Source organism: Myxine glutinosa, chromosome 14 (genome assembly GCF_964187855.1).
Source record: "Myxine glutinosa chromosome 14, kmMyxGlut1.1, whole genome shotgun sequence".
NCBI lineage: Eukaryota > Metazoa > Chordata > Myxini > Myxiniformes > Myxinidae > Myxine > Myxine glutinosa.
Window position 1 is genome coordinate 29,859,398 of NC_136274.1, and position 25,941 is coordinate 29,885,338.

Below are 25,941 nucleotides of genomic sequence, written 5' to 3' on the forward strand. Positions count from 1 at the left end.
GACGAGGTGAAACCCAAAGGGAACGATTCGTGAGTGCGCAGTGTGTTCTCAGCACGCACCATGGCTCACCAAAGGTGATGCTCATACCTGACGTGGAACCAAATTAGATGAGGGCTCTTCAAGAGATGAAAACATTGCAGGTTTATCGGGATCGTCGATGGGCAACAAAGGCTGGGAGGTGGCTCTAGGGTCCACGGATGTGCTCTGAAGACCACGACTTTGGTAAGGGTCCAAGCTTGTGCTTTCAATCATTTAGAGATGTTCAACCGGTTGTCCCATATCTGCTTTAGATGTGGAAGGGCCAAAGTATTTTTTTATTTGGATACTTCCTTATGTGGGGGTAATTTTACCCCCATTCAAAATCCCCACAGCATTGGACGTCATTGGTCATATATGGGGTTTACCTTTTTGGGGTCAGTATAATCCAAGTGATACAAAGTTATATGGCCATAACGAGGTTGTTTGGGTTGGTTTTAAAAATGTGAATGAGGCATACTTAGACTGGTATGGCACCTGTATACCTGTAACACACCGGTCCAATAAAAATGGATTATACCGATCGGTACCACACGCTTGGATTGTGGACCAGCGGTACTGGTATATGAGCAATCATTGGGCCGATGTGGTAGCTGTAAAAGGTACCCATATCTCAGTTTATTATCTGTACAAGCCAACATTGGTCTAGTGTGTCACCTGTAGAAGGTGTGCTTCCTGTCTATTTAATGAACCCGTGAGACAAGCTGAGACTTGTAGTTCAGGCATCTTGGCACACAGGCCCACACATCCCTCAACTGGGCCAACCTTACACGCACTCTGCCATGTTATCACCCGGGAGAGCTTCATGGGACTTTAATTCAAGGTTCCAGGTCCAAGTTCGAACAGCAGCTGCAGTGCTGCCACATCGCAGATGGTTCAAGCTGAATTCACACTCTGCTCACACCTTTGGGAAGTTGAGGATTTCTCCGTAACTCGTCCACAAGTCCCTTCCATGCAAATCGGTCTCGTGCAGTCATTGTGTGGCAAGGCCCCTCAAGGTGTGCTGTGGATTCACCAGGTATGGATTAGTAAGTATTGTATACCTGTAATTACTCTATGCTATGGATCATCGCTGTTATAAAGTAGGTCATGGTTAACAAAGAACGACGCTCTTCGAAGAACCACGTCGACCGATATGACTCCGCCCATTATACATACTTGTACCAAGTTTAATTATTTTTATTTATTTTTTTGTATACAGAATCAAGGCTCGTGTAAGAGCTAACACATTGAACATGAAAACATGCACAGGCACACAAAACATATGATAAAGGGGGAGACAAGAGGGGGAGAGAGGGGGAAGCACACAAGCACAACAGTAGAGAACAGGTACGTCGGTAGATCTGTGGAAGGGGGAGGGCTGGGGGAGGAGGGTGGGGTACACGTTATAAAGCAAATTAACACTACTAGGAATTTCAGGAAAGAAGTTGGGGATTGAAAGAGGCGGATTTGGAGTTTTTTAACGGGGGTAGAAAAGATCAAGGTTTTGGATTGGGGAAGATAAGAGATGGTGGTGAACAGCTGTTTTAAAGACCTGGAGGGAGGAGTGGGATTGAAGAGAGTGAGGGAGTTTGTTCCAGAGGCGGGAGAAAAGAGGAATGAAGGAGTGAAGGTTTTTCTCATGCATTTCTCAGGCTATTCTCATGCAGAAACGTGTGTGTTTCATCAAATAGTGTGTAATGTGCTTGAAAACGGCAAAATAACACATATTTGACAAGAAACCTTTTTCATGCAAACCAATCTTGTTTTCCAAATAGAAGCAGTTTTGACACAAAAGTGCAAGTTTGTTTGGTTGCAAGTCACTATTCTCATGCAGAAACGTGTGTGTTTCATCAAATAGTGTATATTATGTTTGAAAACAGCAAAATAACACAAATTTGACAAGAAACCTTTTTCGTGCTAAACCAATCTTGTTTGCCAAATAGAAGCAGCTTTTGGTCCAAAAGTGCAAGTTTGTTTGGTTGCAAGTCACTATTCTCATGCAGAAACGTGTGTATTATGCTTGAAAACAGCAAAATAACACAAATTTGACAAGAAACCTTTTTCGTGCTAAACCAATCTTGTTTTCCAAATAGATGCAGTTTTGACACAAAAGTGCACGTTTTTTTTGTTGCAGATCACTATTCTCAGGCAGAAACGTGTGTATTATGCTTGTTTCCAGCAAAATAACACAAATTTGACAAGAAACCTTTTTCGTGCTAAACCAATCTTGTTTGCCAAATAGAAGCAGCTTTTGGTCCAAAAGTGCAAGTTTGTTTGGTTGCAAGTCACTATTCTCATGCAGAAATGTGTGTGTTTCATCAAATAGAGTGTATTATGCTTGAAAACAGCAAAATAACACAAATTTGACAAGAAACCTTTTTCGTGCTAAACCAATCTTGTTTGCCAAATAGAAGCAGCTTTTGGTCCAAAAGTGCAAGTTTGTTTGGTTGCAAGTCACTATTCTCATGCAGAAACGTGTGTATTATGCTTGAAAACAGCAAAATAACACAAATTTGACAAGAAACCTTTTTCGTGCTAAACCAATCTTGTTTGCCAAATAGAAGCAGCTTTTGGTCCAAAAGTGCAAGTTTGTTTGGTTGCAAGTCACTATTCTCATGCAGAAATGTGTGTGTTTCATCAAATAGAGTGTATTATGCTTGAAAACAGCAAAATAACACAAATTTGACAAGAAACCTTTTTCGTGCTAAACCAATCTTGTTTGCCAAATAGAAGCAGCTTTTGGTCCAAAAGTGCAAGTTTGTTTGGTTGCAAGTCACTATTCTCATGCAGAAACGTGTGTATTATGCTTGAAAACAGCAAAATAACACAAATTTGACAAGAAACCTTTTTCGTGCTAAACCAATCTTGTTTGCCAAATAGAAGCAGCTTTTGGTCCAAAAGTGCAAGTTTGTTTGGTTGCAAGTCACTATTCTCATGCAGAAACGTGTGTATTATGCTTGAAAACAGCAAAATAACACAAATTTGACAAGAAACCTTTTTCGTGCTAAACCAATCTTGTTTGCCAAATAGAAGCAGCTTTTGGTCCAAAAGTGCAAGTTTGTTTGGTTGCAAGTCACTATTCTCATGCAGAAACGTGTGTATTATGCTTGAAAACAGCAAAATAACACAAATTTGACAAGAAACCTTTTTAGTGCAAAACCAATCTTGTTTTCCAAATAGAAGCAGCTTTGACACAAAAGTGCAAGTTTGTTTGGTTGCAAGTCACTATTCTCATGCAGAAACGTGTGTGTTTCATCAAATAGTGTGTATTATGCTTGTTTCCAGTAAAATAACACATATGTGACAAGAAACCTTTTTAGTGCAAAACCAATCTTGTTTGCCAAATAGAAGCAGTTTTGACACAAAAGTGCAAGTTTGTTTGGTTGCAAGTCGCGATGCTCATGCAGAAACATGTGTGTTTCATCAAATAGTGTGTATTATGCATGAAAACAGCAAAATAACACAAATTTGACAAGAAACCTTTTTAGTGCAAAACCAATCATGTTAGGGTTCTTCGGGTTGTTAGGGTTACTAGGTGTGAGGCAGGAGCACCGGCCCAGAGGGGAGAACAGTATTCCATTGAGCTGCGAATGGGAGACTTGTGTGTGGTCGGGAGCTCAGGTGTGCCCAGAAAGGACTTCGCACGTCGGAGGATGCCCAGTCGGCGACTGGCTTTAGAGGCCAGCTTGGAAATGTGGTTTTCCCAGGAAAGATCATGGCAGATAGTGAGACCCAAAAGCTTGAGTGACAGAACTTCTTGGAGAGGATTGTTGAGAAAGTAGATGGGAGGGTGTTCCCGACAGTCTTTTTGGAGAGACGTAGTTAGAGTGTGAGATTTGTCAGGATTTAAATCCATTCAGCTGTTCTCAAGTATCACATTTTTACCTGACATGACCCCTGACTTCACCAAAATCACATCACTCCTCACATTTGATGCCCTAATCAAATCAGTTCATCTTTGCATCATGATATAAACTTATACCAAGTTTGGTCAAAATCCCATCACCAGTTCACAAGTTAGAACAGTAACATAATTTTTACTTGACATGACCTCTGACATTTGGCCTAGTGACCCCATAAGCTAATCAGTTCATGTTTACATCATTATACTGTACATACTTGTACCAAGTTTGATTTTAATCCCTTCAGCTGTTTTCATATTATCACATTTTTACCTGACATGACCTCTGACCTTTGATCTGTTGACTCCAACATCTACTCACTTAATCTTTGCATCATATATACTTGTACCAAATTTGTTAAAAATCCCATCACTGGTTTCACGACTTGACGCGTCAACATAATTTTTACTTTTGTTGACCTCTGCCATGACCTTTGTTGACCTTTGTTGACCTATGTTGACCTCTGGCATGACATGACCTCTGGCCTTTGACCTCTTGACCCCAAGATGTAAACAGTTCATGTTTACATCATTATACATACCTGTACCAAGTTTGACTTGGGTCCCTTCAGCTGTTCTTAAGATGTGGTGGTAACGAAATAATTGTAACTTAAATATGACCTTTGATCTTTGACCTCTTGGCCCCAAAATCGAATCCGTTTATCTTTGCATCCTAATATATAATTATACCAAGTTTGGTGAAAATCTCATGACTGGTTCACAAGTTAGCTCGGTAGTTTAAAAATGGTCTCTCTGGCTCCATCGTTGCAGGTCTAACTGTCGCTGGTGCTCCCCCCCCTCCCCCTCCCCCACCCCACCCCCCATGGATCACCGGAAGTCACAATTCGGTGAGTAAATGACATTTCACAACATTTGATTACACTGTTTAAGTTTGAAGAAACTTTTCAATCTTAGCAATCCTGATAATTACCGTATTAATTGATAATGGTGATGAAGACCTTTTTCCAGATGTGAACAATGAAAATTTTTCCGAGTACCACTTGTATGAATACTACGACTTTGACATCTCCTTCGACAACCTGGTGGTGAGTAAATGTGAGTACAAAGGTCGCATTGGGGACATACATGCACCTATTGTTCCACATTCTCGAATGTTCTGCTCTGGAACTCCTTGACGAGTTCCTGCTTCCTTCGTCGGCCATTACCTTCGCTTTGAGCTTTCACGAAAGGCAAACTTGTTCGTTTAACAATGTCGTTCATGGTGGTGCTACTGGAAGCCTGCATGAGAACATGGGAGGTAAAGACACGTTTGCACCTGCAAATCGTGACATGATTGTACGTGTAGTGAGTGTGACGTCATACTCAGCAAAAATTCACAACAGCAATGCGCTTCACACACTGTACCTGTAGATACCTGTGCCATGTCTCCGATGCTCTCTCTCGGCACCTTCCGAAGGTTTCTTTGCACTTTACAAGAATCCAGCTTACCCTCATCCCTTCATCAATCATCAGCAAGGTCATGGAATCCATCATCACAGTTGAAATGAAATCCTTCCTTTTCTCCAACAACCTCATCTCACATCGCCAATTTGATTTAAGACCAGGTCACTCCACCTTGGACATGCAACTTCTACTCACCCAACAATGGATGGAGGCCCTCAATGTCAGACATTAGATCTTGGCCGTCTCTGTGGACATATCCCGTGCTTTTGATGCAATCTGACATCCTGCCTTGCTCTCCAAACTCTCTGCCTGTGGCATCTAAGGTCATCTCACACATTGTTTTCTGACTTCCTCTACTCTCGTCGCCAACGTGTGTGGCTCTCAACGGAATCCTTTAATCTCCTCTCCCTGTCAAGGCTGGAGTGCGCAGTGTTATGGGCCTAGCCTGTCTGCCTCTCTGGAAAATCCTCTTGATCTATTTATTGACAACTCAACCTTCTGCTGTGACATCCCTCATACTTCAGACATGCAGGCTGCAGCCTCTTCCTTCTCTTCAGACCTTGACAAAATCACAAACTGGTCAAACACTTTGAATATGTCTTTCAATCCTTACAAATCTCACTCTCACTATCTCCGAAAGGACCGTCTCGCAACCCCCAACCCCTCTCTACCTTCCAAGCGATCCTCTTGAGCAAGTTCAGTCATTCAACCTCTTGGGTCTCAGTATCAGCCATGATCTTTCTTTGGCAAACCCCATTTCAAAGTTGGCCTCCAAAGCTAGCCGCCGACGGCGCATCTGTCACACAAAGTCTTTCCTTGGCACACCTGAACTCCTATCCACCGATAAGGCCTTCATCCGCAGCTTGATGGAGTACTTCTTACCCCTCTGGGCTGGCTACCCTGCCTCACACCTTGCTCGGCTTAATGTCGTGGAAACCAAGGTTTTCAAGATCATTGGAATCTCCCGCACTGAAGCTGAGTCTATGGGCCTTGCACTTCACCATCAGACAGTTTGGTGATCTCTTTCTTCTACCACCTCCTTTCTGGCCTTGCAACTTCTCCTCTTTCCGTCCCTTCCCACCCATCGCCCCCGCCGGCCCTCCGGTTTTCTGCAGGATACACAGTCCACCATTAACTCCCTTCTGGTGAAACTACCCAAATCCAGGATGACTGCTCACCTCCACTCATTCGTTTCTCTTTTTCCCACCTGTGGAATCATCTTCACCCTCACTTCAATCTCATTCTTCCCTCCAGATATTCAAGACAGCTGTTCACCACCATCTCAAGGTCATCCCCAATCCAAAACCATGATCTTTTCTACCCTCGTCAACCCCTCACCCCCAATCCCTCCTCCTTCCAAATTTCTAGTTTTCCCTCTTGAGAGTTCCCTTCTGTATCCATCTTGTCCACCCCATGCATCCTCTCCTGCCCCCCATTCCTCCCCACACCCATTCTTTGTCCACCTCCCTCTGTCTTGGCCTTACACTCTGCTGCTGGTGTTTCCTTTTCTCTATTGTTTATTCTGTCCTGTTGCCTCCTGATCCGTTCAGTGTTCTCGTACTAGCTCTTCCACGAGTCTCGACTATGTATCCAAAAAAAATCCTACATGCAGGAGAGCGTACAGCAGCGAACTCGTCTTGAGCTGTTCAACCTCATATCCTCATTTCTGTCTTCTACCGACTCCTCTCCGGCCTTGCTCCCCCAGCTCTCTCTGTGCTCTGTCCCCCAAATATTCCTACAGGTCGCACAAGATCTGCCAGCAACCCTCTGATGGTTAAACTGCCGAAATCTCGGCTCTCTGCTCACCTTCACTCTTTCATTCCTCTTTTCTCCCGCCTGTGGAACAAACTCCCACACTCCCTTCAATCCCTCTCCTCCCTCCAGGTCTTTAAAACAGCTGTTCACCACCATCTCTTATCTTCCCCCATCCATAACCTTGATCTTTTCTACCCCCACTAATTCACCCCAGATCCACCTTGTTTGAAATTCCAACTTATTTCCTGGAAATCCTGGCAGTGTCCATATGTTTATACCTCTCCCACCCCCCCCTTCACATGCCTCCCCCCTTCACATGCCTCCCCCCATTCACATGCCTCCCCCCCAAAGCCCTCTCCCTCCCACAGATCTCTCGATGTCTCCATGTCTCTCGGTCCCTGCTCTCAAATGTTGTTTGTGTCCTTCCCCCTCTCTCCCCATCTTGTCTACCGCTCCCGATGTTATTTGTTTTATGTGTCTGTTTGTCTTTCTGTGTGATTAATGTTCGCTCTTTCACGAGCCTCGATCTTGTATACAAAAAAAAAAAAAAAAAAAAAAAAAAAAAACCTGCGTTTGATTTAGAACCTCACTATAATTTGTCGTCCTGGTACTTTGTAGTTGTTGCATCTCTGCCGGGTGGTAACTTTGGCAAGAGGATTGTCATGCGTGGACTATGCACATGGACATGTGAACTGCATGAGCTGAGCCTTGCGAGTGTGCAGCGTGGGGACAATGCGAGACAACCATGATGATGTTTAAAGGATCTACTTCGGACCATTTTTCATCCCAGGGGCCATCGAAGCTATCCTGACATAATTTGGACGAATATAATAATGGCGGGAAGCTGCAGTATAGCCCAGTATGTATAGTGGACCTATATGGTCCTGGTTAGAAGATTGTGCATGAAGACCAGTCAAGGTTGAGAAGTGTGCTCGGTAATGAAATAAAACAAAAGTGGGCCATTGTCTGTCTGTGACGTCACAATGTTTTCATTCGCAGATTCCATTGTCATTGGGTTCTGGTGCGGAGTGGTCCTTCTCCTCATGTTACTCTTACTCTTCTCCATCGTCCTCATGCGCCTTGCCAGTCGTGGGTGTGTATCGACCATGCGGTCTCCATTAAGCATTCTCACCAAATCATAGGTCCAACGAACAACTCTTGGTCACGACCAAATGGTCTAATGAAGGAGCACTCATTACAATCGAAGGACTAAGGGAATAATCGTAAGCTTTAGCGGGGTGAAATGGACTTGTGCGTTGGTAGACCTGATAGACCTTTGGTGGAGCAGAGGTTGCAGGTGAAATATCGTTTGTTTGTGGTTGTGCCTTTTTACAGGTTTTACGGTTATTTTAGCAAAATACGATTTTCCGACGTAGGTCAAAGCTCATGGTTAAGGTATCACGGGATAGCAAACAAGGATAATTTCGAAATAGGATGGAAAAGTCATGAGAACAAAAATAATTGTTTGAGGGACCAACATTGGACTAGAGGTTCCGGTGAGTGGACACCTTGAAAAGTCCATGACAAAATGCCGCTCATTGGCGGCCCCATAAGACTGGAAGGAGCCGTGTGTTTTGAGTTATGATGCAATTAATGTCTAACATTTGAATTTGTGACCTATTTGTATGGTGCTGTACCTTGTGCGCACTGCAGGTCACCTCGTTACGGGACACGCACTCGCACGTTACGGGACAGTCAGCACCGGGAAGGTGAGGACTCGCAGGTCGACCCCACCTGTTCCACACAGATTGCCACAGATGATTGGGGGTGTCTCCGAGGTCGGTTTGGACCACAAAGTTCAGGCGTGCACCCCAGGCCTTCCCTAGGAATGCCATCCCAATGCGTCGTGGTGACGATGGATTGCGTTTCCATTGCCTCGTTGCCATCGGAGCAGGAATCGCCAACCGATGGATTGTCCACAGTGGTCGTGGAAGGTGTCCAGTCGCATCGGGGTCCAGTCACACTTTGACTCCCGTGCGAGTCGAGATTGCTCTCATCGGTGAACAAGAAACTTTGATCCATAAACAAGATAAGCACACGTCACTAGGATCAGACTGGTCCAGAGCGGTGACCATTGTTCGACCACAAGTATAACTGGTTCCCCTGACCGTGCCCTAGTGAGGACCACCACCATGAAGCAGGAACTCCAACACAATGCCAGAGATTCCTGTTGAAAGAAAGTCCAGGGTTTGCTTTCCCGGCCTTGCCCAATGGCTCTGGAATTGTTCGCCATATATCTTCCAATAACTTATCAAATGTGGCATCGAAAGCACTTAATTTGCAATGCACGAATCACTGTAATTCGTTCATTTCCCTGCAAGAATGAATAAAGAATTGCTCAAAAAGGCCACACGTGGGAGCTTTGTACATTTTCCGATAAGAGAGGCGGTTCAAGAGAGGGAATTTTTTTTTAAAGATTTTCATTCAATCCAATATGGCTGCCAGACAAGAGTGCTTGTTATGTTCAAATGACCGATTATGTTTTCGTTATCACCCTTGTATCCCCAAGGCTTGTGGATCATGTGTGTGAAGTTTCATGTACATCTGTCGAGCCATTCTGGAGAAGATAAAATTTAAAGATTTATTCTTCAAAAAAAAAAGTCTGCCAGATCATGTGACCGATGACGTTTGAATTTACACCCGGAGATACAAATGAACGTCTTTCCGTGAATCATAAGGTCACTCTTATTGCGAAGGGAGACTGTTACATCATTTGCTGTGTGTGCTACTGATGCAGTGCCCCCTGTAGGTTAGAGCATGAATTTGTAATTGGATCAAGGTGCTGGCTAGTCAGGTTCACTATGTTAACAAATACAATTTCGTTCAAAATTTTGGAAGATTAGCAAACCTGTACATTTTTAGAATCATCAGAGCATAGAATCCGAAAATCAATGTTGGCATTTGCACAGACACCTGCATGGCCGCCATTTTGGATTTTCAAAATGGCCGCCATAAAATACATATTTTGCGCTATCTCGGCTTCGAGTCAACCTAGAAACTTAATTAAATATGCTAATCCTATGTTTTCTGGGTCAAGGAATCCAATAAAGGCCTCAAAATAGTGCTCAGAATTATAGAAAAGCAACAAACAAAGGTAATTGAAAACCATAGTCTTTATATTTGTGATTAACTGTATTACATAATACATGATATTGCAAGTCCTTTAAAGTTATAGGTATGGGTTTATAAAGCAAGAAAGCAGCCTTGTTAGTATCAGATTGAACTATAAGTCCTATACGCAGGATCTACTAGGTCTATACCGTTCAGGAATATGCTTTTACAGATCTTCATCACTGTCCTGAGTGTCATCTGGAAAGTCCTAAAAGTGAAGCAAGTATTAGGGCTAGAAGTCTAATGATCCCACCAATGGTTTCCTTGACCCAGACAACATAGGGTTAGCATATTTAAATAAGATTCTAGGTTGACTAGAAGCCGAGATAGCGCAAATTATGTATTTTATGGCGGCCATTTTGAAATCCAAAATGGCGGCCATGCAGGTGTCTACACAAATGCCAACATTAATTTTTGGATTCCTCATGCTCTGAATATTCCAAAAATGTATAGTTTTGCTAATCTCCAAAAATTTTGAACGAAAGAACATAGTGAACCTGACAAGGCGATATTTGCCCAGTTTAACGTCTATCCGAGGGAAGGCACACCTTGATGACTCCCTGCCTGTGAAACACCGGGATGACGACTTGAGCTGGGTTGGGATTCAAACCCAGGTTAGACATCTCAGAGGGAGTGTGCAAGCCAAGACTAGGTTGTTTGAGTCTCAGAGGGGAATGTGTTAGTTTCCTCAATCTCCACTTAGCGGGTGAAGAACTACAGTTCCACCACAAATACATTTGGATCTGAATCAAAGATGTAGCGTGGTAGATCGCAGGATGGCTCACTGCAGGTGTGTTCGGGTAGATCGCAGGATGGCTCATTGCAGGTGTGTTCTGATAGATCGCAGGATGGCTCATTGCAGGTGTGTTCTGCTAGATCCCAGGATGACTCACTGCAGGTGTGTTCTGATAGATCGCAGGATGGCTCATTGCAGGTGTGTTCTGGTAGATCGCAGGATGGCTCACTGCAAGTGTGTTCTGGTAGATCATAGGATGGCTCATTGCAGGTGTGTTCTGATAGATCGCAGGATGGCTCATTGCAGGTGTGTTCTGCTAGATCCCAGGATGACTCATTGCAGGTGTGTTCTGGTAGATCGCAGGATGGCTCACTGCAGGTGTGTTCTGGTAGATCGCAGGATGGCTCACTGCAGGTGTGTTCTGCTAGATCCCAGGATGACTCATTGCAGGTGTGTTCTGGTAGATCACAGGATGGCTCATTGCAGGTGTGTTCTGATAGATCGCAGGATGGCTCATTGCAGGTGTGTTCTGGTAGATCACAGGATGGCTCATTGCAGGTGTGTTCTGGTAGATCACAGGATGGCTCATTGCAGGTGTGTTCTGATAGATCGCAGGATGGCTCATTGCAGGTGTGTTCTGGTAGATCACAGGATGGCTCATTGCAGGTGTGTTCTGGTAGATCGCAGGATGGCTCATTGCAGGTGTGTTCTGGTAGATCACAGGATGGCTCATTGCAGGTGTGTTCTGGTAGATCGCAGGATGGCTCACTGCAGGTGTGCTATGGAAGATCACAGGATGGCTCACTCCAGGTGTGTTCTGGTATATCGCAGGATGGCTCATTGCAGGTGTGTTCTGGTAGATCACAGGATGGCTCACTGCAGGTGTGTTCTGGTATATCGCAGGATGGCTCATTGCAGGTGTGTTCTGGTAGATCGCAAGATGGCTCACTGCAGGTGTGTTCTCGTAGATCGCAGGATGGCTCATTGCAGGTGTGTTCTGGTAAATCGCAGGATGGCTTACTTCAGGTGTGTTCTGGTAAATCGCAGGATGGCTCACTGCAGGTGTGTTCCGGTAGATCGCAGGATGGCTCATTGCAGGTGTGTTCTGGTAGATCGCAGGATGGCTCATTGCAGGTGTGTTCTGGTAGATCGCAGGATGGCTCACTGCAGGTGTGTTCTGGTAGATCGCAGGTTGGCTCACTGCAGGTGTGTTGTGGTAGATCGCAGGATGGCTCATTGCCGGTGTGTTGTGGTAGATCGCAGGATGGCACATTGCAGGTGTGTTCTGGTAGATCGCAGGATGGCTCACTGCAGGTGTGTTCTGGTAGATCGCAGGATGGCTCACTGCAGGTGTGTTCTGGTAGGTCGCAGGATGGCTCATTGCAGGTGTGTTCTGGTAGATCACAGGATGGCTCACTGCAGGTGTGTTCTGGTAGATCGCAGGATGGCTCATTGCAGGTGTGTTCTGGTAGATCACAGGATGGCTCACTGCAGGTGTGTGCTGGTAGATCACAGGATGATGTCTCACTGGAGGTGTGTGCTGGTAGATCACAGGATGATTGCTCACTGGAGGTGTGTGCTGGTAGATCACAGGATGATGTCTCACTGGAGGTGTGTGCTGGTAGATCACAGGATGATGTCTCACTAGAGGTGTGTGCTGCTAGATCACAGGATGATGTCTCACTAGAGTTGTGTGCTGGTAGATCACAGGATGATGTCTCACTAGAGGTGTGTGCTGGTAGATCACAGGATGATGTCTCACTGGAGGTGTGTGCTGGTAGATCACAAGATGATTGCTCACTAGAGGTGTGTGCTGGTAGATCACAGGATGATTGCTCACTAGAGGCGTGTGCTGGTAGATCACAGGATGATTGCTCACTAGAGGTGTGTGCTGGTAGATTGCATAATGGTTGTTTCCATTGGTAAGCCAATTGGTGCCATGCTGTCACTCGGGTGTCATGGCACTACGGCCATTCCATACCCGAACAGGTTGTGACACAACATCATATATCTTTGGACACAGCAAGCGTTCAGCATGGAAGGTGTTCATGCATCATCATGGATTTTTGAGTGGACTAGGAATGGGAATCCTGAGTCCGGGTCAGCTCACGTCAGCAGAGAAATTAGCATGCAGAACCTATGGCCATGAGAATGACGATTCTGTGGATGTAATGTGTGCTGTCATGTTTCCAAAGTATAACGAGCAGGAAATGTTACCACCAACCACACCTGTGCTGTATTACCACCTGTGCCACATCTTCCCGGTGCTCCCGAGTTTGGATGGAAACGGGATGAGACGGTCCTATATCCAATTCTCATAACCCTTGATCCTATTCCAGAAGCTTGTTTGGAAATTGTATCATGTGACTGTCGCTCACGACGCCAAACATTTACAAGATCTGCCTGCAACCCTCTCCTGGTTAAACTACCAAAATCAAGACTCTCTGCTCACCTTCACTCTTTCATTCCTTTTTTTTCCCGCCTCTGGAACAAACTCCCTCACTCTCTTCAATCCCACTCCCCCTCCAGGTCTTCAAAACAGCTGTTCACCACCATCTCTTATCTGCCCCCCCCCTTCCAAAACCTTGATCTTTTCTACCCCCGCTAATTCACCCCAGATCCACTTTTCTGAAATACCGACTTCTTTCCTGGAAGACATAGCAGTGTACATGTGTTTTTTTTTTGTTTTTTTTTTTACCTCTCCCACCCACCCCCCACTCCCCTTCCCACGCCTCCTCCCCCCAAGCCCCCTACCACCCACAGAACTCCCGATGTCCCTACTCTCCATCTTGTCTCCCGCTCCCTTTATCATATGTTTTATGTGTCAGTTTGTCTTTTTGTGATCAATGTTGGCTCTTTCACGAGCCTCGATCTTGTATACAAAAAATAAAAACCTTCGCTGCAAATGTCGAAAAGTAAAGCTGCCATGTACAATTGCATGTGGGATGTAGACAACAGGCTCATGAGAATGATTGCTTCAACATTATGGATCGGTGGATTTTAGGCCACTAAAACAGTGGAGCCAGAGTTGTGCTGAGGTCCAGCGCAGTGTCTAGGATTCTGTAGAGTGGGCCCATTATGACATTGCATATTCAAATAATGTGTTTTGTTTATATCATCTATAACTATAAATATCGATCTGTCTGTCTGTCTGTGTGCGACATATACACTCATGCAGGTTGCACCACTGGACGGATTTGGACCAAACTTGTCACAGGGGTAAAAGGATGTACCGGGCAGGTTTAAGCTGGGTTAGCGGCTCCTTCGGCCGCCGGGAAACCCCCGGGTATTCCTGGGGAAAATGACAGGGTACACGTGCCTCGCTGTTGAAGTTTGTTTAAATATCGCCACCTTTGGTGAAGTTGAGCACTACAGGATGGATTGAATTTCCCCCACATAGTTGCCTGACTCATCTTCTGTGGTTATTCTCGCCACCAACCTGCCAAGCTTTTTCCATCACTGGGGACATGGCTACTTTTGCTAGTATTCAATAAATGTGGCCATATTGTCAAAATCTAATTAGCGGTTAGGGTGCCGGCTTGGGATCCTAGGATCCTGGGTTCGAATCCAGGTCGATCGCTGAATTAACACCACTGGGCTTGACTCAGCCTGTCATCCTTCCGAGGTCGGAAAATTGAGTACCAGTTCACTGGTAATTCGCTGTGTGTCGCAAAAAGCGACTAACAGGGTTGGCTGCAGGAAGGGCATCCGACCATAAAACATTGCTTCAAAAAAGGGACCACGGTGCCAGAAAAAGGCCAACCCCCGCTCTGTGGGGGAAAATGGCCTCTAAAGGTGGTTCATATTGTCAAAATCTAGTTTTTATTTCGTTTTGGTAGCCATTTTGTTTTGACGCTTTGACCTCCTTAACCTCAAAATTTAGTTTGGTGACGTCGCCTTTTGGATTCGGCGACCCCTAAATTAGGTTAGGTAGGCACGTGACCAACTTTTTTTTTTTTTTTTTTGTATACAAGATCGAGGCTCGTGAAAGAGCGAACATTAATCACACAGAAAGACAAACAGACACACAAAACAAATAACATCGGGAGCGGTAGACAAGATGGGGAGAGAGGGGGAAGGACACAAACACAACATTTGAGAGCAGGGACCGAGAGACATGGAGACATCGAAAGAACTGTGGGAGGGAGAGGGCTTTGGGGGGCAGGCATGGGAAGGGGGGGGGGTGGGAGAGGTATAAAACATATGGACACTGCCAGGACTTCCAGGAAAGAAGTTGGAATTTCAAACAAGGTGGATCTGGGGTGAATTAGTGGGGGTAGAAAAGATCAAGGTTTTGGATGGGGGAAGATAAGAGATGGTGGTGAACAGCTGTTTTAAAGACCTGGAGGGAGGAGTGTGATTGAAGTAAGTGTGGGAGTTTGTTCCAGAGGCGGGAGAAAAGAGGAATGAAAGAGTGAAGGTGAGCAGAGAGCCGAGATTTCGGCAGTTTAACCATCAGAGGGTGGCTGGCAGATCTTGTGCGACCTGTAGGAATATTTGGGGGACAGAGCACAGAGAGAGCTGGGGGAGCAAGGCTGGAGAGGAGTCGGTAGAAGACAGAAAGACCACCTACCTGCCTGCGGTGAGTGAATGAAAGGCCCTCAGAGATAGCTTCATCGCGGGAGATTCCAATGATTCTGATAGCTTTGGATTCAACAGCGTGAAGCCGAGCCAGGTGTGAGGCAGGAGCACCAGCCCAGAGGGGAGAGCATTATTCCATTGAGCTGCGGATGAAAGCCTTGTATGTGGTGAGGAGCTCAGGTGTGCCTAGGAAGGACTTCTCACGACGGAGGATGCCCAGTCGGCGACTGGCCTTGGAGGCCAGCTTGGAAATGTGGTTTTCCCAAGAAAGATCATGGCAGATAGTGAGACCCAAAAGCTTGAGCGACAGAACTTCTTGGAGAGGATTGTTGAGAAAGTAGATGGGAGGGTTGTCCAGTCGATCTTTTCGGAGAGACATAGTAAGAGTGTGAGATTTGTCAGGATTGAAAGACATGTTCCACTTGTTTGACCAGTCTGTGATTTTGTCCAGGTCTTCAGAGAGTGAGGAGGCTGCAGACTGCCGATCTGAGGGAAGAGGAATGGAGCGGCAGAGAGTGGAGTCATCAGCAAAGAGATAGAGAGGATTTTCCAGAGAGTCAGAGAGATCATTGATAAAGACCAGAAAAAGCACAGGGCCCAGCACACTGCCTTGGGGAACTCCAGCCTGAACAGGAAGGGGAGATGAGAGAAATCCATTCATGGCCACACGTTGACTACGACCAGAGAGGAAGTCCGCAAGCCATGCATGGAGATTTCCATGGATACCATAGGAGGAGAGTTTGGTGAGCAGAGCTGGGTGCCAGACCGTATCGAAGGCACGTGATATGTCAAGGGAGACAGCTCTGATTTCCTGTTTGGCATTGAGGACCTCCATTCATTGTTGAGACAGCAGAAGCAACATGTCCAGAGTAGAGTGACCTGGTCTGAAACCAAATTGATGATCAGAGATCAAGCCATTGGAGAAGAGGAAAGATTTCATATCCGAAGCAATGATGGATTCCATGAATTTGCTGATAATTGGGAGCAGGCTGATTGGTCTGTATTTGCAAGGATCTGTTTTTGCACCTTTTTTGTGTAAAGTGGTAATGTTTGCTGATTTCCAGGATGCTGGCAGATGACCTTGAGCAAAAGATAGGGTGAAAAGAACAGAGAGAGGGTGAGATAGAGCGGCAGAGCAGGATTTTAGGACCCGTGGGCTGATGCCGTCTGGTCCAATTGCCGAATCAGAGTCGAGGTTTGACAAAAACTCCTCCACCTTGTCAGGAGAGAAGGGCACAGAGTCCAGGAGCAGTTGGGTTCGACTGGGAAAGGTGGGAACAGAGAGAGATGGGTTTGGGACTAAGGATTTTGAGGCAAACACAGAGTTGAGGCATTCGGCTTTGTCACGTGCGATGTCAACTGTGTGGCCATTTGAGGTAAGGGAGGGGATGGAGGGGGAACAAACACCAGAAACGGATTTGACCAGACACCACCAGGATTTGGAGGAAGGAGACAGGTTTGAGAGTTCATTCTTGAGTGAGGAGAGATAGTGCTTCCTGGCACTCCTGAGGGTGGACACACACTTGTTCCGAGCTTGGTGGAAGGAATAGAGATTGCCTTCAGTTGGATTAGCCTTCCAAGAGGCAAAGGCAAGTTGTTTCAGGGCAACTGCCTCACCACAAGATTCAGTGTACCATGGACGGGAGGAAGTGTAAGACAACTGAAGGCGAGATGGGATAAATCTGTGCATGAGAGAGATCAGTTTGCTTTGGAAGAATTCCCAGGAAGAATTGATGTCAGAGGCAGTGGAGATGGGAGACCAATCCAGACGATTGATGGCTGCTTGAAGACCGTCCCAGTCGGCCTGAGTGAAATGCCAGACTCGTCAACGAGTCGAACTTCGACTCAAAAATGCCTCATGTTCTAAAATGAAGTCTTTTCGGAAATTAGATAACGGGTGTCCCATGGATGAGCGCCCCACGATTTTAGAAAATAAAATGAATGATCGATCCCATCGATTTTCTGTATGTAATTTTGGTTTTAGCCCGGAAATTGTGTGTTTGTGCGTACGGACGCACGTGTGCATTTTGTTGACAAATTGCTCCCTTCGCCCCTAATCCTCCACAACGATAGTCTCATTTCTTGTACTGTGCTATATGTTGCAAATAATTTAATTGGACCTCATTGTTAACTTCCTGTGTATGGTGTATGGTAATCTTCTGTGGTGTGTGCTGGTAGATCGCATGATGGCTAATTGCAGGTGTGTTCTGGTAGCTCGCAGGATGGCTCATTGCAGGTGTGTTCCCATGGATGAGCGCACCGTTTGACAGGCTTTTCCCCAAGTATATAATTTTTAAAAAGAAGAAAATGAATAAGATACCAGCCTGGAAGGCTTGATACCCTAATAGTTTGTATTGACGCATTTCGAACCCGTGTGTGAGCAACACATTCACATTCACCTGTCACTGTAACGTAAACCACCTCATTCACAGGTACCATTATCTGGACTAATCGTCTGGCTCTTACCGCATCGAAATATCATTTCACGTGTCGTGATTGTTAATAAGTTTTATTTTTCCAGGTGCAGTGCTTTGGATGCCAGATTGCCAGTCCACAAGCAAAGTTCCGTGTTCAACGAGACAAACGAGCTATTTTACCACCTTGGTGTTAATGGCCCATAGGCTACCTACCTTCATGCGTGCATGTCCCAAAACGTCTACATCTGATACCGTTATGTAGTTCCATTTCAGAATGTCCCATTTTCCAGGGTATAAATGAGCGAGAGAGACAATGCGCAATAGTTTGTTAAACACGAGGCTATCAAAGGTAAGTGTTCCCTTATTCTGCTTTATCAACTGAATAAATAGCCCTGAGTGTCTTGAGGATGTGTTTCAGCCCACTGCTGATTTTTAGGGGAGCCCCCATGATCCAAATTCGAAAAATGCAAGACCCGAAAGATCTTGCGGACCATCAAGTAAATGGTCTGCATTGGGTTTCAGAGCAATTGGTTGGTAAATCAAGGATGAGTAGGGATCCGAAGTTTGGCGGAGTAAGATCCATGGTCCTAAATCGCAAGATCGAAGCTTGAGCAATTGTGGGGGCTAATGTCTTGTATTCATGTGTCAAGTTTCAGAGCAATCGACCAGATAACGTAGAAGTAGCAAAAGGTTAACGGACGGACAGGCATCCGGCCCCATTTACAAGTTAATCTCTGAGAATTGAGAGGAGATGACCTAATAAGTAACCAGACGTTGATTGGATAACACTGAGTGGCTCATTACCTCTCGGGTTCACCTGTCCCCTGTGAGTACATCGATCATGATGCTCGAAACCCCTGTTCAAACCCCATGTACCGCACCATACTTTCGTAGACGAGTACGTCGTTCGCACATTTTCTTGGCATTCTCGGGCAGAAGGATCTAGGAAGTGAAGAGTGGCGGAGAATGTAAGAATCAGTCGATTTGAGGGAGATAACTAAATATATCGATTGTTATTCACCCCAATATCTACAAAATGCCATCCGCACATTTGCAAGAGTTTGGATTGGGACCAAAATTAATTAAATGGCTACCTTTGCTCTTTGCTAGAACCAGAGTTGGGGGGGGGGGGGGTGGGGAGAGAGAGAGACAGAGAGGGAGAGAGAGAGAGAGAGAGAGAGAGAGAGAGAGAGAGACAGAGAGAGAGAGAGAGAGAGAGAGAGACAGAGAGAGAGAGAGAGAGAGAGAGAGAGAGACAGAGAGAGAGAGAGAGACAGAGAGAGAGAGAGAGAGAGAGAGGAGAGATTCTCACTTGGGACCAATTTTAATAATTGTTTTTTTTAATTATTATTTTACCATTTTAACTTATGCTGTTTCCAATGAGTACTTAATTGCATAAAAACCAGTTGCCGTTCGTAAATCTTAAAACCAGATTTGACCTTTAACCTGATAGTCGCATTTGTAAATAATGATTTTTTAAAATATCATGCTTCTCTTCGCGTTAATGACGTCATTATGCAACAGGAATCCACGCCCCCAACGTCATTACATCTGCTACCCCTTTATACAACACGTTCTTTTGAAACTTTTGAAACTCGTTCCTGCTGTTGTGATACCAAACTGAAAGGGAGGAAGCCCGGGTTGTGCTCCTTTACCAAGCAGCTAGCTAGCGCTTGCCAAGCCAGCCGTTCCTTAAGGGTTTTGAGTGGAGTGCTTGCTCAAATGCTTAAACCACTTGGCGATCTCCACGAGAAACTTGGTGAATGAACACACACCCAATGTTCTTGAGTCCCGACCATAGATCGACTGTAATCTATATACCCCAATAGTCCATGGGCCAGGATGCCAAATTTCCAGTATCGGTACCACCCGGGGTGACATTCTCTTTGGTGTTTTTAACTTGCTATATGTCTCTAGTTTGCATTTTGATATGATAGCCCTTGCACGCTCACAGCTTTTAGAGTTTATCACTTCTTGTAATGGACATGCCCCATGGATGAAAGGCGCGAACACACACTTTACCACGATCCTTTATTCTCACACCACAATCTTTCTGTTAAGAATCAGTTCAGTCACAGACGAGCATAAAATACCACATAGGGATCCTTTCTTACCAGTATCACGAATGGAGGCAGTCATTCTCGTACATAAAGGCAGATTTTGTAGATGAAGTGGGTTGTTTTCAAAAAAATTCGAACTTAACTTAACAAAATATTTATGCAAGTTGAACAAAATATTTATGTTTTTGTCAAGTCACACCCTGTGACAAATCAGACTCTAGGTTCCTGTTTTAAGCAAGGTCTTTGATTCAGTAGAATCAACATGCATCCATGACACTTTTTCTTTGGCTCTTAACATTATTAAATGAAGTCCAGTTTAACGTTTCTGTTTGTGCATAATTATGCCACCAAGTTATTCATCATCACCGTCATCCATATCAGAGTCGGTTAATTCCACTTCTGGCTCTTCTTCACTGGCTTGGTTGCTGCACGTTTGTAGTTTGCACATGTCTGTGCACTTCAGGCCATTGCTGAGGCAGTTACATGCTGGTAGTTTGCATGACCGCACACATTTGCAGGAGAGCAGCTGCAGCACAGCATCTGGTGCAGGCGAGCCATGCATCCACTCAACAGCCAGCTTCCCATCCTCATCAGTTGTCCAACCACAGTCCTTTGGGCTTGGAACATAAGGCTGGCTCTGCAGACATCTCCTCCAGATGGCAGCTTGATAGTTTGCACGGCGAGCATGCATGAATAGACAGTCCTCACAAGGAGGGAGTTGACTTGACTCAACCTCTCCACGTCTGGCACAGAACAGTTGGTATCGAAGCTTGTTGACTTCAGATGTGCGGCTAGAAGGCATGTACATATGGCAGGTGATCTCCTGTAGCTTCTGGAACAGTTCTGCAGATACTTCCCATGAACGTCCAAGTTCCATGAAAGCTTCCTGGTAGGTCTTGTCAGACTTCACCTGCTTCAAGGTCATCATCTTCCCACGGCCAGCGAATGCACTGACTGTATCACAGCCCGTGAAGGCATGCATACCAATCAAGGCATCACAGACAGTACCTCCCAGTGCATGGCTTAGCTTGGTGATGTCCAGGAACCTTGTCCGGTTCTTTGTTCCACATTTCTGGTACATGGGACATGGGATGTTGCTGCTGACCCCCAGGCAGATAACAAAGACGTCTGTATCCTCAGCAGTGATGACAACAGACTTGTAGCCAGATTCTGCTGCATGAAGAGCATGGAGTAGTAGGCGAGTATGAGCTTCTTCCTGTGAGGATTTTAGCTCTGTGGCCTCTTCCCATTGTTCTTTGGTGATCTTGAAGCAAAGCTGCTCACAGGTAACATAGAGTACCTTGTCCTCGAGTTTCTCTCTCTGTCTTGGCCCCTTCCATTCCTCTACCAGAAACTTGATCAGGCTTGTTTTATTTGAAGGACTGCTGAGCAGTTTCCTCCATTGCTGGATGTTGTGCCCAGGTGCAATGTTCCGGAATTGGATTCCAGTGTCTGCACCCCTGTTGGCTCTTTCTGCATCTTTAATGGACGTCTCCTTGTAAACGTTAAAGACGACATCGATGTGATGGCTCTTGGCACCTTCATGGAGAACACTTGACAAGGCTGATTCTGCCAGCTGTGAGAAGGTCTTGTCATTCGCTTTCAGTTTCTGGACCAGGCTCATCCCATCAATGACAGTTGCTGATGGCTCTGGAAGGAATTCTGCTGCAGAGCTGGCAGAAGACTCGTCTTTTGTGTACAGTTTGTAGCATGACTTATGGTAATGTCCCTCTGCAGCAACAAGGTCTCTGCTCAGTAAGGCAAGGATTCTTGGATCCAGTTTTTTGGTTGCTGCGTTGCGAACCCTGGCATCTGCACGTAACTCAACACACTGGATGAGGGGTTCCCTTGTATTGTGTCCTTTTAGGTATCTGCTCGACTTGTTGCAGAAAATGCAGATTTTATCATACACTCTTGATGTACCTGGCGTATCCATAGCTGATCTTCTTGAACTGACCTCTCCAGGTTCATCTTTGGGGTCTTTGGAAAGGAGAGAGTCAAGAGACTTCTTCATGGTGAAAATGCTACGGCATTTGCGATGATACTGCAATTGTGGTATTTGTCCTTCTTCAATGCCTTTGGCTATATCCAGAAGTGGAGCATGCTGTCTGATCTCTGCAGCCCTGAGCAAAGTGTTCCATGAGTCCAGATCTTGTGGTGACACCAGGGAGTCGGAGTCTTCATTAGAGCAATGAATGATACAGTCAGTGCGTGCTCGCTTCCTTGGCAGGGTGGAACCTTCATCTCTACTTGGTGGATCCATCATGTACACCTCAGGACGTCAGCACACTACAGTAGACACCTGCAATGTACAAGCAGCAATCCGTGTTCCAGCAATCCAATGCATTCTTTGTTCTGACAGTACCATTGAAAGCAAAACAAAATCTTATCGAAGATCTGCCACATCTTGACCTCACTGGTAAGTTAATCCTAGAAAAGGAAAGGATATTACCATAGTTAACTGATCTTAACTAATCAAACTTAATTAACCTTAATTAGAACTGCAAAAGATAACTTACATAGCCAGATATCTCACCAGTTCCATCAAAGGAGCTGAAAAAAAAGCTTACATCTATCCGCAATTAACTCTTCCTAGAAAAAAATCTGAACGTGAGTACACAATTGTCCAATAAGAAAGTACAGACAAATAGGAAATGCATTTATTTTGCTCTGATGTTTAATAATTACAATAGAATAGCATTTCTCACATGGTTTTAGTTCTGTATTGACTGAAATTAGATGTGATCTTTGCATACCGCAAGATTTAAATGAATTACGCAATGCCGCGATTGGGTGAATTTGAAGTTTTTACAAAAAACTGACAAAGCTGCCAGTGTGGAAAGGCTATCACATCTTAATGTACTTATATTGACCCAATAAACATTTTAGTACCACTTAGGTTTGGTCACCCCAGGTGGTACCGATATCTGGCCTGGCCCATGGACTACAAAGAGAAATGACACTCCCTGCAGCTCCCGTAGTGAGCGGGTGTAGGCCTACCAGTAAATTAAAATGTCGGTCGGAGGAGTCAGCCGTCGTTATGACATCATAGACGTAATGGACACAAAACTGCCGCTACTTTAGTATGTAGAAGATGATATATTTTAACTTGCAGTACGTTTGCAGTCACTCCAAAGGGATTAGTCTTACGATTAGATTTACTAGAATATTAACGTTACGTTATCATTATTTCGAAAATGATATTACTATTAAAAAACCGAGGCTAATTCCCTACTTCCACGTTATTAATATGAGTACTGTACAAAGAAATATCACTGATTTGTGAACCATACATCGCTTCAATCTATTAACTTTCCATTCACGACATTGGGATTAAGGTGTTACGGTTATATTTACTGTATTATTATTTTTATTACGAAAACGATACTACTGAAACGATACACTATTGTATTAAGAAACCTGGGCTTAATTTGTCCATAGTGCCCCGAAGGGTAGGCATAAAGCCTAAGGCCTATACATACCGTTTTTTTGCAAGAGCCGTAACGCCGATGCTTTCGATATTTGATGGTCATTTTAACAATCGGTTTGTTTGTGTTTCACATTGAATGAAAATCGTAAAGGCAGAGCATGTTTATTGTGACATATGGCAGGTTCGACGATATGTTCGGCATGAAGGGCATATAAATCAAAATGGCGGTGTGTGGAGAGTCAGCCGCGTACGCCGTAATGACATCAGATGTAATCACATCACCCTATCATGTGACCATATCCTCAGCTCTGATTGGTATACGTTTGAGGGGACATACATACATACATACATACATACATACATACATACATACATACATACATACATACAGACGGACAAACACTGTTCTAGACGGCTTTGCCCTATGGGCTACGCCGTAAAAATTTGGAATACATAGTCGAGGCTCATGGAAGAGCTAGTACCAGTACACTGAATGGATAAGGCCGCAACAAGAAAAAAAGGAACAGTTGACAGAGGGGAGGCATACCAACAGCGGAGGTGAATGCGAAGAAACTGAGACGAAAAATTGGTGTGGGAAGGAATGAGGGACACGAGAGGATGCATTCGGTGGACGGAATGGAGACAGAAGGGAACTCTCAGGATAGAAAACTGAAAATTTTGGAGGAATTGGAATGGGGTGGGAGGGGGAGAATGTTGGTGTGCCAGGACTAGACCAAAGGAAAAATAATCTCAAAACCGTCCGAAAATGTCCACAATCGAAAATATCCGCAAATAAAAGTAGGCCGGTGCAGCCTCACTCTTTTTTTTCTTTTTTTGTATACAAGATCGAGGCTCGTGAAAGAGCTCTGATCACGTTGGGTCACGTGACTCAAGACAAAGGAGTTTACACTCAAACAGGTTACGAGGCAATGCTAACACACCCATCTTCCACCTTTTATTTTATAACTTTTATCATATCAAGTTTGTATCATATCATATCAAGTCTTCAGAACAAGAACATTTTAATCATATTTAAACGTTAAAATAAAGAGTTCATTCTAATCGCTAATTCTGATTTATTTGAGTTATTTAGCTGCTTACAGAATGCAACCACAATCCACTTCATCAAATGTAGAAAGTTTCTTTTTATGCCTCCGCCCCCGAAGGTGGCCAGAGAGGCATTATGTTTTTGGGTTGTCCGTCCGTCCATACGGGCTAAACCTCGTTTTTCTCAGCAACCACAGGTCCGATTGAGGCGAAACTTTCAGGGTAGGAGTGACACCCATGTAGAATGTTTTTTTTCTTAATTGTGACGTCATAGGTCACGTGGTATGGCAGCCATCTTGAAATAAACACGAATAAAATTTTTTTATTTCTCAGAAACTGCCGAATGGAAAAATTTGAAACTTGGCACATTGTCAAGTACTCCCAATGGGGAACAAAAGCATGATAATGAGGATATCATAGGTGAAGTGGTATACCAGACAAAAATGTTTTAATTGAATTCCTTCTAAAAATCTGAACTTGCATGCACATGATCTATGACCCATTTGTGTTGAAATATTAAATTTATGATATCATAGGTCAAATGGTTTGGCAGCCATATTGGCTTTAACCTAAAACCTCTGAAAAAACACCTTCTCCCAAACCACCAAATTGATCGACTCAAAACTTGAAGTGTGTCATTGACTAGGAATGGCGATTAAAAGATGCTCACAAAAACATCATTGGTTACATGGTGTGGTAGCCATATTGGATTGAAGGAAAATATTAAATAAATAAACCGCTTACCCTATCGATGCGAAATTGTACAAATATCAATTAACAGCATTGTTGCATATAGTTTGAAAATGATGACATCGTAGGTCATGTGGTTTGGCAGCCATCTTTGATAGAAAAACGACCATTATCCGATCAACACGAAACGTCACAAATGTGATCCCCTTCCCATACATATGCAGAGTGTACATTTTTAAGGTCATATGTCACGGGGTGTGGCAGCTATATTAGTTTGAAAGTCGATATTTAAAAAAAAGTACCTTCTCTGAAACCGCTTCACCGATCGATGTGAAACCTGTCATGGCTGGTGAAAATTTGATACTTGAAAACAACTGAAGGGATTTAACAAACTTGTTTATTTTAGGAGAATGAACGAGGGCATCTACCCGTTGTGGGACTATGCAGAGGCATATTTTGGCGACAGTCGCATTACTCTAGTAATTATGTATGCACGTAGTGTGCACCCGCACCAACACTCATTCAGCCACACATGTTCCCAGGTGACATGGATTCCCACAAGCAGATCCTGACTCTGAGCGTTGTCCTACTCATGTGGACGCCACTTTTGATGGCAGATTTCCAAGGTAAGACCGTGGATGGTTAAAGTATCTGGAGTGATATTCCACACCGGTTACTTAATTACCTCCGCGTCAAATTCAATACGTTCACGTCCCGAGGTCAAAGGTCACAGGTAAAAATGTGATAACTTGTGAACAGATGAAGGGATTTAAATTAAAACTTGGTACAGA

General features: G+C 44.5%; 1 protein-coding gene across 15 annotated transcripts; it reads left to right on the forward strand.

The window, feature by feature from the left end:
* Window positions 1–25,779, forward strand: LOC137439556 (uncharacterized). Of its 15 annotated transcripts, none has more exons than XM_068135415.2 (6): window positions 1–222; window positions 775–1,064; window positions 4,691–4,767; window positions 4,889–4,975; window positions 8,078–8,171; window positions 8,732–9,427. In XM_068135415.2, the coding sequence occupies exons 3-6, from the start codon at window positions 4,743–4,745 to the stop codon at window positions 9,045–9,047; spliced, it is 522 nt and encodes a 173-aa protein (XP_067991516.2). In that variant the 5' UTR covers window positions 1–222; window positions 775–1,064; window positions 4,691–4,742; the 3' UTR covers window positions 9,048–9,427. The 15 variants fall into 15 exon arrangements, with proteins under 15 accessions (XP_067991516.2, XP_078624205.1, XP_078624206.1 ...); XM_078768079.1 differs by having other exon boundaries at window positions 10–222; window positions 775–1,054; window positions 4,877–4,975; window positions 8,732–9,428; XM_068135413.2 differs by having other exon boundaries at window positions 30–222; window positions 4,877–4,975.
* The last annotated feature ends 162 nt before the right edge of the window (window positions 25,780–25,941 follow it).

Coding starts and splice junctions, on each gene's coding strand:
- LOC137439556 (XM_068135417.2), top strand. CDS start 4,743: ATGGATCACCGGAAGTCACAATTCG. Junction 4,768..4,876: donor TCACCGGAAGTCACAATTCG/GTGAGTAAATGA, acceptor ATGGTGATGAAG/ACCTTTTTCCAGATGTGAAC. Junction 4,966..8,077: donor TCTCCTTCGACAACCTGGTG/GTGAGTAAATGT, acceptor TTTCATTCGCAG/ATTCCATTGTCATTGGGTTC.